Genomic DNA, 13,658 nt, shown 5'->3' with positions numbered 1-13,658 from the left:
TTCAGGTCGGGGACTTGCACCTGCAGTACCGTGTACTACCCTTCGGTCTGGCTTCGTCCCCTCGGGTATTCACGAAATGCATGGTGGTGGTCGCGGCTGCTCTGCGTTCCCGGGGGTTGCAGGTCTTTCCCTATCTGGACGATTGGCTGATCAAGGCCCCGACAAGGGAAGGAGTTATTTCAGCGACCCAACAGACTATCACGCTTCTTCAGGGTCTAGGGTTCGAGGTGAACTTTCCCAAGTCTCACTTGCAGCCGACTCAATCCCTCCAGTTCATAGGGGCCGTGCTGGACACGGTTCTCCTCCGTGCCTTCCTTCCTTCTCCACGGCTGGAGGCCCTGCTTCGCTTGGGCCGGCAGGTTTCGCAACTGCAGGTAGTGTCGGCTCAACGCATGATGGTGCTTTTGGGGCACATGGCGTCGACGGTCCAAGTGACCCCATTTGCTCGGTTGCACCTGAGGATTCCTCAGTGGACCTTGGCCTCGCAATGGCGTCAGGACCGCGACCCGCTATCTCGATGTTTGACTGTGACTCCGTCTTTCAGACGCTCGCTCCGTTGGTGGACCAACTCTACCAATCTGTCCGGAGGTTTGCTCTTTCGCGTCCCTCCGCATTGCAAGGTCCTGACCACGGACTCTTCGGAGTATGCGTGGGGGGCTCATCTAGACGGTTTACGAACGCAAGGCCTATGGTCGGCCGCGGATCGTCGGTGTCACATCAACGTGTTGGAGCTTCGTGCCATTTATCTGGCCGCTCGGGCATTCGGTCACCTCCTGCACGATCGAGTGGTTCTCGTTCGGACAGACAACCAGGTGGCAATGTATTACGTCAACAAGCAAGGGGGGGACGGGCTCTTGGCCTCTGTGCCAGGAAGCCCTGCGACTTTGGACATGGGCCGTCTCTCAGAACATCTTCTTGCGGGCGGTTTACATTCAGGGGGAGCTGAATTGTCTAGCAGACAAACTCAGTCGTCTTCTCCAGCCGCACGAGTGGTCGCTGAACTCCCGAGTCCTACGCGAAGTCTTCGACCGCTGGGGGACTCCTCAGGTGGATCTGTTTGCTTCGGCCGAGACTCGCAAACTACCCCTCTACTGTTCTCGGATGTACTCCCGGGACTGTCTCGAGGCCGATGCTTTTCTTCTCGACTGGGAGGGGAGGTTCCTTTATGCGTTCCCTCCTTTTCCTCTGATTTTGAGAACGCTGGTTCATCTAAAATCGACCAAAGCCACTATGATTCTCATTGCGCCTCGTTGGCCAAGACAACACTGGTTCTCCCTGCTTCTTCAACTCAGTGTCAGGGAGCCTCTGCTTCTGCCTGTCTTTCCCTCTCTGCTGTCTCAGAGTCGGGGTTCGCTGTTACATCCCAATCTTCAGTCGTTACATCTGACCGCTTGGTTCCTTTCCCCTTGACTTCGATTCCAGTTTCTCACTCAGTGCGGGAAATCTTAGAGGCCTCTCGCAAGGTCTCGACTAGGCTTTGTTATTCCCAGAAGTGGACCAGATTTTCTTCCTGGTGCTCCACGAACCACCTTGACCCGGGTTCAGTTCCTGTGTCTTCGGTGCTGGAATATCTGTTGCATCTGTCGAATTCTGGTCTGAAGACGACTTCCATTCGAGTGCATCTTAGTGCAATTTCATCAACATCTCGAGGGTCGTTCCCTCTCTCTGCATCCTCTGGTTGCTCGTTTCATGAGGGGTCTTGTGAATGTTCATCCCCCTCTCAAGCCTCCTCCTGTAGTATGGGATCTTAATGTGGTCTTGGCTCAACTGATGAAACCTCCTTTTGAGCCGATCGATAAAGCTCTTCTTAAGTTTCTCACTTGGAAAGTAGTCTTTTTGATTGCGCTCACGTCCGCTCGTCGGATTAGCGAGCTACAGGCTTTGGTTGCGGATCCTCCTTTCACTGTGTTTCATCATGACAAGGTGGTTCTTCGCACCCATCCCAAATTTTTGCCTAAGGTTGTGTCTGATTTCCACCTCAATCAGTCCATTGTTCTTCCGGTCTTTTTTCCGAAGCCCCATTCTCATCCTGGTGAAACGGCGCTTCACACGCTTGACTGTAAGAGGGCGTTGGCTTTTTATCTCCAACGTACTAAGTCTCAGCGGAAGGTTCCTCAATTGTTTTTGTCCTTTGATCCTAATCGGGTAGGACATCCGGTTTCCAAGCGTACCTTATCCAACTGGTTAGCTGCTTGTATCTCCTTTTGCTACGCTCAGGCTGGTCTCCCGCTCTCGGGTCGAGTCACGGGGCACAAGGTCCGGGCGATGGCAGCTTCGGTTGCTTTCCTCCGTTCTACTCCTATGGAGGACATATGTAAAGCTGCCACCTGGTCTTCGGTTCATACGTTCACCTCCCACTACTGTCTGGACTCCTTGTCCAGGAGTGACGGCCGGTTTGGCCAGTCGGTGTTACGTAACCTGTTTTCCTAAATTGCCATCCTCCCACCTACCCCTTTTTCTGGTTGGCTTGGAGGTCACCCATGTGTGAGAATATCATGCCTGCTTGTCCTGGGATAAAGCACAGTTACTTACCGTAACAGGTGTTATCCAGGGACAGCAGGCATATATTCTCACAACCCGCCCACCTCCCCGGGGATGGCTTTTCTTTGCTGGATATGGAACTGAGGACCACGAGGTGGGGATGCGCCCTCTAGTGGCGAGAAGGCTAGCACATGCGTGGTGCAGTGTGCAAACTTGAAACTTCTAGCAAGTTTGCTTAAAAAGCTGTCCGCGCTGGGGCTCCGTAGATGACGTCACCCATGTGTGAGAATATATGCCTGCTGTCCCTGGATAACACCTGTTACGGTAAGTAACTGTGCTTTCTCTTAAATTGCAATTTCATGAATAAACAATGGCAAGGGGTTTTTTTGTCTTTGAAACAGTCATATTCTTCCAAGATGTGCCAGAATTTTCTAATAATTCTTTGGATTTTATGTGAGAAATGTGAAACCCATATATCATAAGCATCCTAAACCATCAGGGTATGTGGATTAAAATTGCATAAGCATAGGAACACGGTGTTCTATAGAGTCTGTATTTATCACTATGATAGGTGCCATCGACTCGTGTTCAAGTCCTAGCGATTTGATGAACATCATCAAGTTTTCATGGCAGAATACAGATGTAGATTGCCAGGCCATCTGTGCAGTATAAATTTGATGATGTCACCATTGTCACATCAAACGCAATCCTCCACCTCCAACACTGCTCATCTCCTGCTGCCCAGGTGGGGAGGTACATTGTTAGTCTGACATTTCCGCTGAAACATGTCTGCCTTGGGAGGCCCTGCTGCTAATAAGATTGCCAATGGCATAGCTTTCAGTTTCTCAGATGTGCGCAAGCCCCAGTGGCACGACAAGCTATAATGTGAAAGGGAGCAGCAGAAAATGGGAACCCGAGACCCCCATGTCGATGAGCAGAATATAACACGGGGCTGCTAGGGCCCTCGTGTCGCCCATCAGCTGGGGTAAGTGGGGTTAGTGGTGGGGGGGAGAGGAAAGTAAGTGGGGAATTTTAAAAAGATTGGAAGAAGGGCGAGGTCATAAAGCCGAGATCCTGGAGGACTCAGCTCCTTCTGAGGTCCTCCAGGGCGGCTTTTCCCACCTGCCTGCCAGTTGCTTGGGGGCTGATGTTGGTAGCTCGGGGGGTGGGGGGGCAGATCTCCCGAGCTGGGTCAAGGGGCTCATCAGGTGATGAGCGTTGGGACGGTGGGGAGCTGTGCCTGGTGGGTCAGGTGACCCAGAAAAGGGGCATGTGGTACATGCCACCCCTCTGACTCTTGCTGTGATGGCTGGGTCGAGGGAATAAAAATAATTAATTTGGTAGCTCGGGAGGAACTCTTTATATGATGTTAATAATGTTAATGAAGTTAAGATATGTTTTATGTGTATGGTTAATAAAATGAGCTGCAGCTAATTTTTACCAACCAGAAGACTGTAGTGTGTTTTTTGGTAAAGTTGGGGGAGGGTTATGATGGACAGCAGGGCCTATCCAGATCCCGCTGTTAATCACAGCCATTCTTTCTAGCTCAATTCTGGGGATGAAGGTTGACAGTTAATTGTGTTTATCAGTACAGAGCTCTTGATTGGGGGAGGGTGGTAGATTCAGGGAGGGGACAGCAGGGCTTGGTTTCTTTTTATAATTGGTGACTGGGGTTCAAGAACATAGGCTTCTGGTCCTACTTTGAGTGATTTTAGTTTTCTTTCTATAACTGGATAGCAGAGAACAGGGAAAGACAGTTAAACATTCTTGTTGAACTGTCTTTATTGTTGTCTTTTAATGTTTATTCTCAATTTTTAATGAAAACAGATATTGAAATAAAAATATAATAGTGAAAACTCTTGGGCTTTTTTAAGTTAAGTGAAGCAAATTTTATTATGTGCTTTGATTTCATAAAAGAACAAATTGTGTGTGTTTTTTCTTGAAATGTAGAGTGCTCAAGAGTTTAATACTGCTTTATAAACATTTTTGAAGTATAAAATATTGAGTAAGAGATTAAAGCTTTCATCTATAAAACAGTATAAGAGTATGTATTTTTAATGTGATTACAGTAGACTCTAATTGCATTTGATCCATTTTGTTTTAGAAAAAGAGCTTTTGTATTCTCTCAGTGAAGTTTTTTAAATGGGCTTTTTGTCTGTCTTAATAGCATGACATTTTATACAGTGTCCCCAGGTATGATCAGCCACCGCCTCTTCCTCCTCCTGTGACATATCAACCCCAGCAAATTGAGAGAAGCCAACCACTGCTGGTCCCTGCAAATCCATACCACACTGCGGAGATCCCTGACTGGCTACAGGTTTATGCTAGAGCTCCAGTGAAGTGAGTAATTCTGTTCTTTTTTCTCCTTTTCTACAAGAGGCCTTATATTTAAAAATAACACCTTGTAAAGTATCATTCTGTTTAAGTAATGCTATGAAGAGGCAAAAGACATTTAGGAAAATATAATAAAATGATATAACTTGTCAGTTTATGGTACAAATACAAATTATAAGGTTTAGTTGAGTGAGAAAATTTTAAGATTGTTTTTATTCTTTCCAACCCAATGGGAGTTGAAAATAATTGTACAAAGGAGGTTGGTAACATCTGTCCATCACTTTAGGGGTCAAAATAAATCTCCAAAAATTTAAAAGACTGAGATGAAACTTGACAAATGGGAAAACCCATTAATATATCACATTGCAAAATGTGCCAGATTGGAGTGAGGGTTTTCATAGAAATAAGCTCCTCCACCCTGCAGCACCCCCCCCCCCCCCCAAATAAAAATGGATTTCTGTGGGGCCAGAAGATCCAGTTTCTGCAGCATAGAAAATTTAATGGAATGGGATGAAACTTGGTGTGTGTGAGTATAACCAGTAAAAAGACATATCAAAGTTTAAAAAAAAAATGGGCAAAACAGACTGGAGTTTCAGAGAAATAAGCCTCTCAAAAATGGCAGTGTATTTCTATGGGAAAAGAAATTCTAGCTGCTCTAGCTTACAAACTTACATACAGTGAAACACAGTTTTAAAAGGAGGGAATTGTTTAACTGTCTTTCCCTGTTCTCTGCTATCCCTATCCCCCTGCAACTATCCCACCCCACAAACTCCCTTACAAATATTCCTACCCCTAGAAAGTCCCACTACAGCTGCTCCACCACCTGAGCATGGGCATTGGACGCCAGCGCACTCATAAAGCTGCAGTTGCCAATTAAGCTGCTAGCTTTCACTCAAGATATGCAAAATAACAAAAATATGGAAAATGACGCAAACGCAAGTTTCACCAAAATATAATTTTATTACTTGTATTTTTCATTATGGATCTCAAAAGCTAGTTGCGTTAGCGGGAGGTCGTTATAGTTGCCAAAATGCTGGCCTTCTGATAACGCACTCAACTCGATACTTCGAAGCTTCCCATTATATACCTTTAGTTCAGTATGACATCATTGGCCGTGGGCCAATCAAAACTAACAGAGGTGGTGCAAAGAAAATTCCTTTACATGTTTAAAAGTTTTAGAAATCATATTTGTTTTGTTTACATTCATTTATTACATATCCAATATTCTTTCTGTCCTTTCCAAAAAGGTATATTAAGAGAATCTGCATTTAAGTGCTGAGATATTCTCAGTCTTAGAGAAAAAAGGAGGGGCTGTTTCCCCCCTTTCTCTCTGAGATGACAGCTTCATGTTACACCTACACAGTGCTAAGCCAATGCCCCCCTTCCTATGCTGGAGACTGGAACAGTTTCTGACTCTAATTATTTCCAGATGTTGTGCTCAGTATTTTTCCTTAGTATTCTTTTTATAAACCATTTATATCACCACATATCACACATTCAGGGGCCCCATATCCATACATTCATAATTTCATTCATACTATGTATTTCATTCATAGTTTCACATATTATATGTATCTCAGGTTGGGATACGTAATCTAATATGCTCTTCCTAACCAGCCTAAGGCACATCTGGTATCAATTAGAACCACGATGCTAAAAGCGGGAAACCTGAACAAAAGAACAAAGGCTGAACACAAAATGGAATAAAACCAAACAGAAGATACAGAAAGACAGAGAACAAAATGGAGTCCATGTATATCCTGATTTCCTCCGTGATCTAGCTTAATAGCAAAGTACATAAAAAGAATATTATTATGCTTTTCCTTAATATTAATCTATAATGTGTTTTTCTGGACTTGGCTACATCCATATTCAGATTTTTATTCACCAATTTTTTGTACGCTTCTATTGGGTGTGGCCTTAAATAACACATATGCACTGCATAATTAGCCCACTGGTTAAAGACCATTCCCTTTATGACAGGGGTGTCCAACCTTTTGGCTTCACTGGGCCGCATTGGCCGAAAAAAATGTTTCTGGGGCCGCACAAACACGCAAACACTGCAGCAAGACAGAGGAGGGAGCCGGCAAGACGGTAAACACCCGGGGGCAGCAGAGGAAAACTGCATTGCCCTTGACCGGGGCCGCACAAAATACTTCACTGGGCCGCAGGTTGGACACCCCTGCTTTAGGGGATCTTAACGTGGTTCTGCGGGGCCTCAGCCAAGCTCCGTTTGAGCTGCTGAAAGAAGCAGCACCAATGGGTTTGACGCTTGATGCAGTTTTTCTGGTGGCTGTGACATCAGCAAGACTGGTCTTGGAACTCTAGGCTCTTTGTTATAGGGAGCATTTCCTTTAGATCTCTGACACTGGAGTCTCTTTCCATACCGATCCTTCCTTCCTTCCTTTGGCGTTTCATGTCAGGTTCAGTTGCCAGCGTTCCAAGAAACTGGACCAGATTTTAAAGAAGTTGGTTATGAAAAGAGTACTACAGTGTTCCCCTGGTCGTTCGCGGTCGGCGGTTCGCGGTCCTGGTCATTCACGGTATTTTCCGACTGCGAACCGCCAACAAGGAGAGGGCAGCGGGAGAGGCAAGAGAGAACAGCCGGAGCACCACGAGTGCAGGAAATCACTCACGGTACGCTCCGACCGCCTCTTCCTGCACTAAGTCGTGCCTTATCCGATCAGGAGCTGCTTTGACACGCAGCTCCTGATTGGATAAGGCCCGACTTAGTGCAGGAAGAGGCGGTCTGAGCGCACCGCAAGTGATTTCCTGTACTTGCGACACTCCGGCTGCTCTCCTGCTGCCCTCTTCAGGCTCCCCCATGAAAAACCGTATTTGCGGTTTTTCGAGATTCGCGGGGGTTCCTGGAACGGAACCCCCACGAATATCAAGGGGGGAGTACTGTACTTCAGTATTTGGAGGTCACCAAAGAGTTTAGGTTCTCTGACCATCTTTTTGTGCTGACTAATCCAGATAAGCCAGGTGCGCCAGCTTTCAAGGCCATGAATTCCAGATGGATCTGAAGGGCCATTTCATCAGCATACATTGTTTGTGGGAAACAGTCTCCCGTTTCCGTGAAGACATAGTCAACCAGAAGTGTAGCTTCATCGTGGGCTGAAGTTTGAGCAGGGGGCAAAGGCTGTAATCCCCCAAATCAAAAGATTTGTACAATTATATGCATTTTCAATTGAAATTATATATTCAATATTTATCAAAAGTCAATTAGTTACAAAAGCATTTCCATTCTATTACATAGGGCATTCTTTTTGCAGTTGGTTCTAAATAATACAATTAAGTTTAAATAACAGCAATTTCTTATTTAACTCATTAAAACCTTAATTAAATGTTTGATGTTAACAATAATAACCTCATAAAATATAAAGAATGACGATATAGTAAAACCTGAAATTTAACCATGCATTTTTTTTCTAGTTATGTCTTAGTGCAGCATACAGGCACACAGGCCCTCTTGCAGCCTTCTGCAAGTCATGTCTGTGTAAGAAAGAGGCCCTCTGTCAAACTATTCTTACATACACCCTTCTAAGAAAAGTAAAACACATATTTTTTTTTGTCACTGTTTAAATGTTGCACACAATATTTTCCAATTCATACATACATGCATTCTTTCTGGGCGTAGACACACTTCATACAACACAATCTTAGCAAATAAGGCTTGTTAACTGAATGAAATCTAACTAAATATAAAACTAAAGCATTATAATAGCAAAGGAGAAGCAAAAGAAAGCAAAGACAAAAAATGGGTTCAACTAATATACTGAGGGCTAAGGACAAGAAGTCAAGAAAGGGGCAAAAAGTATTTTGGTTATAAGGCAAAGTTCTGAATATCTGCCTCTGAAAAATTTAGTTTTTAATTCAACTCTTATTACCTGAATTCTTATTAAAGAGACAGCAAGAACTCACTTTTTTACATTGTTTCTTTCTCTTATCCTTATTGTTCATTGTTTTCCTGTTCATCTGCATGCTACATACATATAAAAAAATGATATTTCTTTGCATATACTCACAAATTGCTTCCTACACTCCCCAGGCTGCAAAAGGTCTGACATAGCACCATTCTCTAGTTACGGCATTCTCTCCAGTGGAGATTTGTAGGGCAGCAACTTGGTCCATTTTTACAGAGTGGATGTGGTTGCAAGGGAGGACTCTGCCTTTAGGTCCTTAATACTACATGCTGGGTCAGTCATCCCACCCTAAATTTCTAGGCTTGCTTATGTTCATCCCACTTGTCCAGAATGACACCTATTGCACTGGAAAAATGAATTAGGTTCTTATCTTGCTAATATTTTTTTCCAGTAGATAGATATGTCATTCTGGACCTCTGCCTTGTCATTTTATTCCTGCACCTACCTACTGTCTCATTAAGAATGTTGTTGTCCAATTCTGTTCTTGGAGGTCAATTAGCACTTTGGGCCATGATACTTTGGGTTACTATTTGAGCTCCTTTAATGCTTCTACTAGCATGTTTGCTGCTCTGTTTGAATGTTCATAGTTCTTATATTACTTTGATTGAGCAGAACAAATTTATTATTTGGGGAAGTTATCCCATATCTCTACTTCACCTAATTTCAGTAGAGCTCTTGCTTTCTTGAGGACTAACTGTAGGTGGCATTATCCTTGGACAAGCAGGCAACATATTCTTACATATGGGTGATGTCATCCATGGAGCCCAGTACGGACAGTGCGAAAAGTGTACTGTCACTATGAAGTTTCGAAACTGCCTGCACCGCACACAGAAATTTCCTTCCCGCCTGATGTCTGCTCGCAGTTTCTTAATTTTTCTTTCTCCGTAGAGTGAAGAAATTGTGTTTGGACTTCGTTCAAATTGCATTTCCTTCCCAATGTATTTTTGCCCTTTGGCTCTATTTTCTTTTTCTTCTAATTTAGTAGTTCTTTCTCTACTTTATATAAAAAAAAATTTTTTTCAATGTTTTTTTCATTTTCCTCATTTGGGCCTTCTTTCTTCGGAATTTCACTGGGGGGGGGGGGGGTTTTAGTCTTCATCTATAAGCATTGAGTTTTTGATTTAGCCATTGAGATTTTTCCTCACATGTGGAGGTCTTCTCCCGGTTTTAAAAAGTGCACTCGTTGGCAACAACTCATCTCTATCACTGACCCACAGAACGGGTGAATCAGTGTCTGGGCCCAGAGCATCTAGTGGACACTTTCATTTTTTTGCTCTTAAAGCTCTTCGTCCCATTTTCAACCTCCGAGCCCTCAACAAATATTTGGTCAAGGAGAAGTTTTGCATGCTATCCCTGGAGACTCTATACCCACTTCTAGAATGAAATGATTGGCTGTGCTCTCTAGACCTCAAAGAGGCCTACACGCACATATCCATACATCCAGATCACAGAAAGTTTATTCATTTTCTTGTACATTGTCAACATTTCCATTACAAGGTTCTGCCACAAAGTGGCTGGTGGTAGTAGCAGCAACCCTACGTACCCAAGGGCTTCAAGTGTTTCCATAGCTAGACAATTGATAAAGGCTGCATCACCTCAAGCAGTGCATTCAGCAGCTCGAGCGACCATAGCTTTTTTCTAGCTCCTAGGGTTCGAAGTCAACTTTCCAAAGTCTCATCTTCAACCCTCTTAAATGTTGGAGCTCTTAGGAGCTGTTCTTGACACCACCCTTCTAGGGTTTTCCTACCCCAACAAAGACAAAACAATTTGCTTCACCTTTGCAATCATGTGTCCACTCTGCAAAACATCTCAGCAAGACAAATTATGTGTCTCATGGGATACATGACATCCACAGCTCATGGCATTCCCTTCACTCGACTTCAGATCAGATCAGTGGACTTGGGCCACGGATTTCTTCTCCCAAGGAATCAGTTAGCTTGCTTCTTCGTCAATCTCTACAGTGGTGGTTGAATCTGACAAATCTCTTCAGAGATTTGCTGTTTCCTCCACATCACAAAATACTTATGATAGATGCATCCATGTATGCTTGGGGACCTCATCTAGACCTAGATGGTCTCAGGACTTAGGGTCTGTGGTCTGCTCGAGAAAAGGCATTCTACCTCAATCTATTAGAGTTGTGGGCAATTTGCAATGCTCTGAAAACATTTCAAGATCGTCTCTCAAATCAAGTCCTCCTTGTTTGGAGGAACAGACTCTTTTCCTTTGTGTCAAGAAACCGAACACATTTGGAATTGGGCAATCCTCAGAACTGGTTACCTGTACGCTAACGTATTCATTTTTTAAGACAGTAGTAATGGTCTTTAAAGTCATTTACCATGGGATTCCTTGGATTTATCCCAAACCATGGCAATCTATCACCTGCTTAGAACTCTGCGGTCTGAGGGTGCAATACTATTATCGTTGATGGACTTCTCAAAAGTGCATTATGAGAATACGAGAGCCTCTGCTATCTCCATGATAGGAGTAACTCTGTGGAACAAATTAACTGGACCACAAAGATCTCTGTCCGATATTTTGAAGTTTAAGAAAATGCTCAAGACCACACCTTTTATAGACGCATTCCAATGAATGATATTGACCAATTTTGGTTTATGGATTTATTATGGAGAGCTGTGAACCATCTGTTTACATTTATTTGTCATCTTTGATGTTTGTATAAGTCTAATTTGTCCTATTTTATGTATGTTACTTTTGTAAAGCCACCTAGGAATAGGCAGTTGAAAAATCTTTTAAATAAATAAATAAACATATTCCTGAAAACCATGTATGTACAAAGGAAGCAAAATGCTCTAGTCAAAAAGCTCAGCAGATTTCTTTGGCCCAACAAGTAAACTCGACTCCAAAATCTTATGTCACATCTTCTCACTATGGGGGATGCCTCGGACAGACCTATTTACTTCTCTCTACAATCACAAGCTGTCTCAGTTCTGCTCCAGACAGTATCCTCATCATCTGGAGGCAGATGCTTTTCTTCTGGATTGGTCACACAAATTTCTGTATGCATTTCTGAAAATCCCTCTAGTTCTGAAGACATTAGTCAAACTCAAACATAGTCAGCCACCATGATCCTAATAGTTCTTCTTTAGCCCAGACAGCCTTGGTTTTCACTTCTACTTCAATTGAGTATCAAGGATCCAATTCCATTGCAGATCTTTCCTTCTCTACTCACCCAGAATCAAGATCTCTGTTACATCCCAATCAGCAATTTCTGCACCTGACAACTTGGTACCTTTTGACCCGACTTCAACAGACTTCAATCTTTCTGAACCAGTACAAGCCATTATAGCTGCTTCCAGAAAGCCTTCTGCTCAGCAGTGTTATCAACTCAAATGGACATGGTTCACTTCGTGGTGTAATCTCCATCATCTGGATCCTTCCACATCTTCTATTCTACCTTCTCCATTTATCCAACTCTGTGGTCTTAAGACCACTTCGGTCAGAGTTCACCTCAGTGTTATTAGTGCTTCCCATGCTCCTTTCAACAATAAACCTCTGACTACTCATCCACTTGTTTCCTGGTTTATGAAAGGACTCTTGAATTCGAAACCTCCACTAAAACCACCTCCAGTTATCTGAGATCTTAATCTGGTTCTCACCAGTCTGATGAAACCACCATTTGAACTACTGGCATCTGCTCATTTAAAATTTTTAATTTGGAAAGTGGTCTTCTTGAACTGTCACTTCTGCTTGTTGAATGAGTGAACTTCAAGCACTTGTTTGCAACCCACCTTTTACAGTTTTTCATCATGACAAAGTGGTTCTCGGAACTCATCCAAAGTTCCTTCCCAAGGTATTCACGGAATTTCATCTGAATAAATCAATTGTGCTTCTGTCATCTTTCCAAAGCCTCATTCTCACCCTGGAGAAACTACTCTTCATACATTAGACTGTAAACATGCCTTGGCTTACTATTTATAAAGAACTAAGCCATACAAGACTTCACCTCAACTATTCATCTCCTTTGACCCTAGCCAGTTGGGCCTGTCTGTAACCAACAGAACTATTTCCATGTGGTTAGCAGTCTGCATTTCCTTCTGCTATGCTTAGGCTGGGTTGCAGCTTGAGAGACATTTACAGCACACAAAGTCTAAGCTATGGCAGCATCAGTGGATTTTTTTGCATTCTACTCCCATTGAAGATATTTGCAAAGCAGCTACTTGGTCCACAGTTCACACATTTACATCTCACTATTGTCTAGAATCCTATTCCAGATGAGATGGTTGTTTTGGCCAAGCGGTTTTACAGTATTTATTTTCTTCCTAATGGCCAACTTTCCCACCATTCCATTTAGTAAGCTAGGGAGTCGCATATGTGAGAATATGCTGCCTGCTTGTCCAAGGATAAAGCACAGTTACTTAACATAGCAGGTGTTATCTGGGACAGCAAGCAGATATTCTCACATCCCTCCCACCTCCCCTGGAATGGCTTCTTAGCTTGTTTACAAAACTGAGGAACCGCAAGCCGACTTTATGCGGGAAGGCACGTGCGTGGTGCAGGCAGTCTCAAAAGTTTAAAGTGACAGTACATTTTTAGCACTCTCTGTGGATGTCGTCACCCACATGTGAGAATATCTGTCTGCTGTTTCCATATGACACCTGTTACGATAAGTAACTGTGCTGTAGAGCTCTCAGCAAAGTAGAAGGGATACAGAAAAAAAAAATTAGGAGTGGATTCCTTCTGTAAAAGCTCGTGACCATGGGGAGATTACTCGCTTGTCCAGAATGCCACACCTATCTACTGGTAAAAATATTAACAAAGTAAGAACTTAATCTCTTTTTAATATTCACATACAGCAGTGCAGTGCAATGATCAAAGCAGATGGAGCTTATTGTTTCATATGGTTATCTGCTGTGCTTTCCCTATTTTCCCCTCCCAATAAAAACGTGTGTTATGCTT

General features: G+C 43.4%; 1 protein-coding gene across 1 annotated transcript in view; it reads left to right on the top strand.

The window, feature by feature from the left end:
* SAV1 (salvador family WW domain containing protein 1) overlaps nucleotides 1-13,658 on the top strand; it is a 69,961-nt gene that overhangs the window by 50,914 nt on the left and 5,389 nt on the right. The window contains exon 4 of the mRNA XM_033951926.1: nucleotides 4,666-4,821. Coding sequence (XP_033807817.1) covers nucleotides 4,666-4,821 — 156 coding nt within the window. The remainder of the gene's footprint in view (nucleotides 1-4,665; nucleotides 4,822-13,658) is intronic.

This window comes from Geotrypetes seraphini, chromosome 7 (assembly GCF_902459505.1).
Source record: "Geotrypetes seraphini chromosome 7, aGeoSer1.1, whole genome shotgun sequence".
NCBI lineage: Eukaryota > Metazoa > Chordata > Amphibia > Gymnophiona > Dermophiidae > Geotrypetes > Geotrypetes seraphini.
Note: the sequence above shows the minus strand (reverse complement) of the source record. Positions and strands in the feature narration are given on the sequence as shown.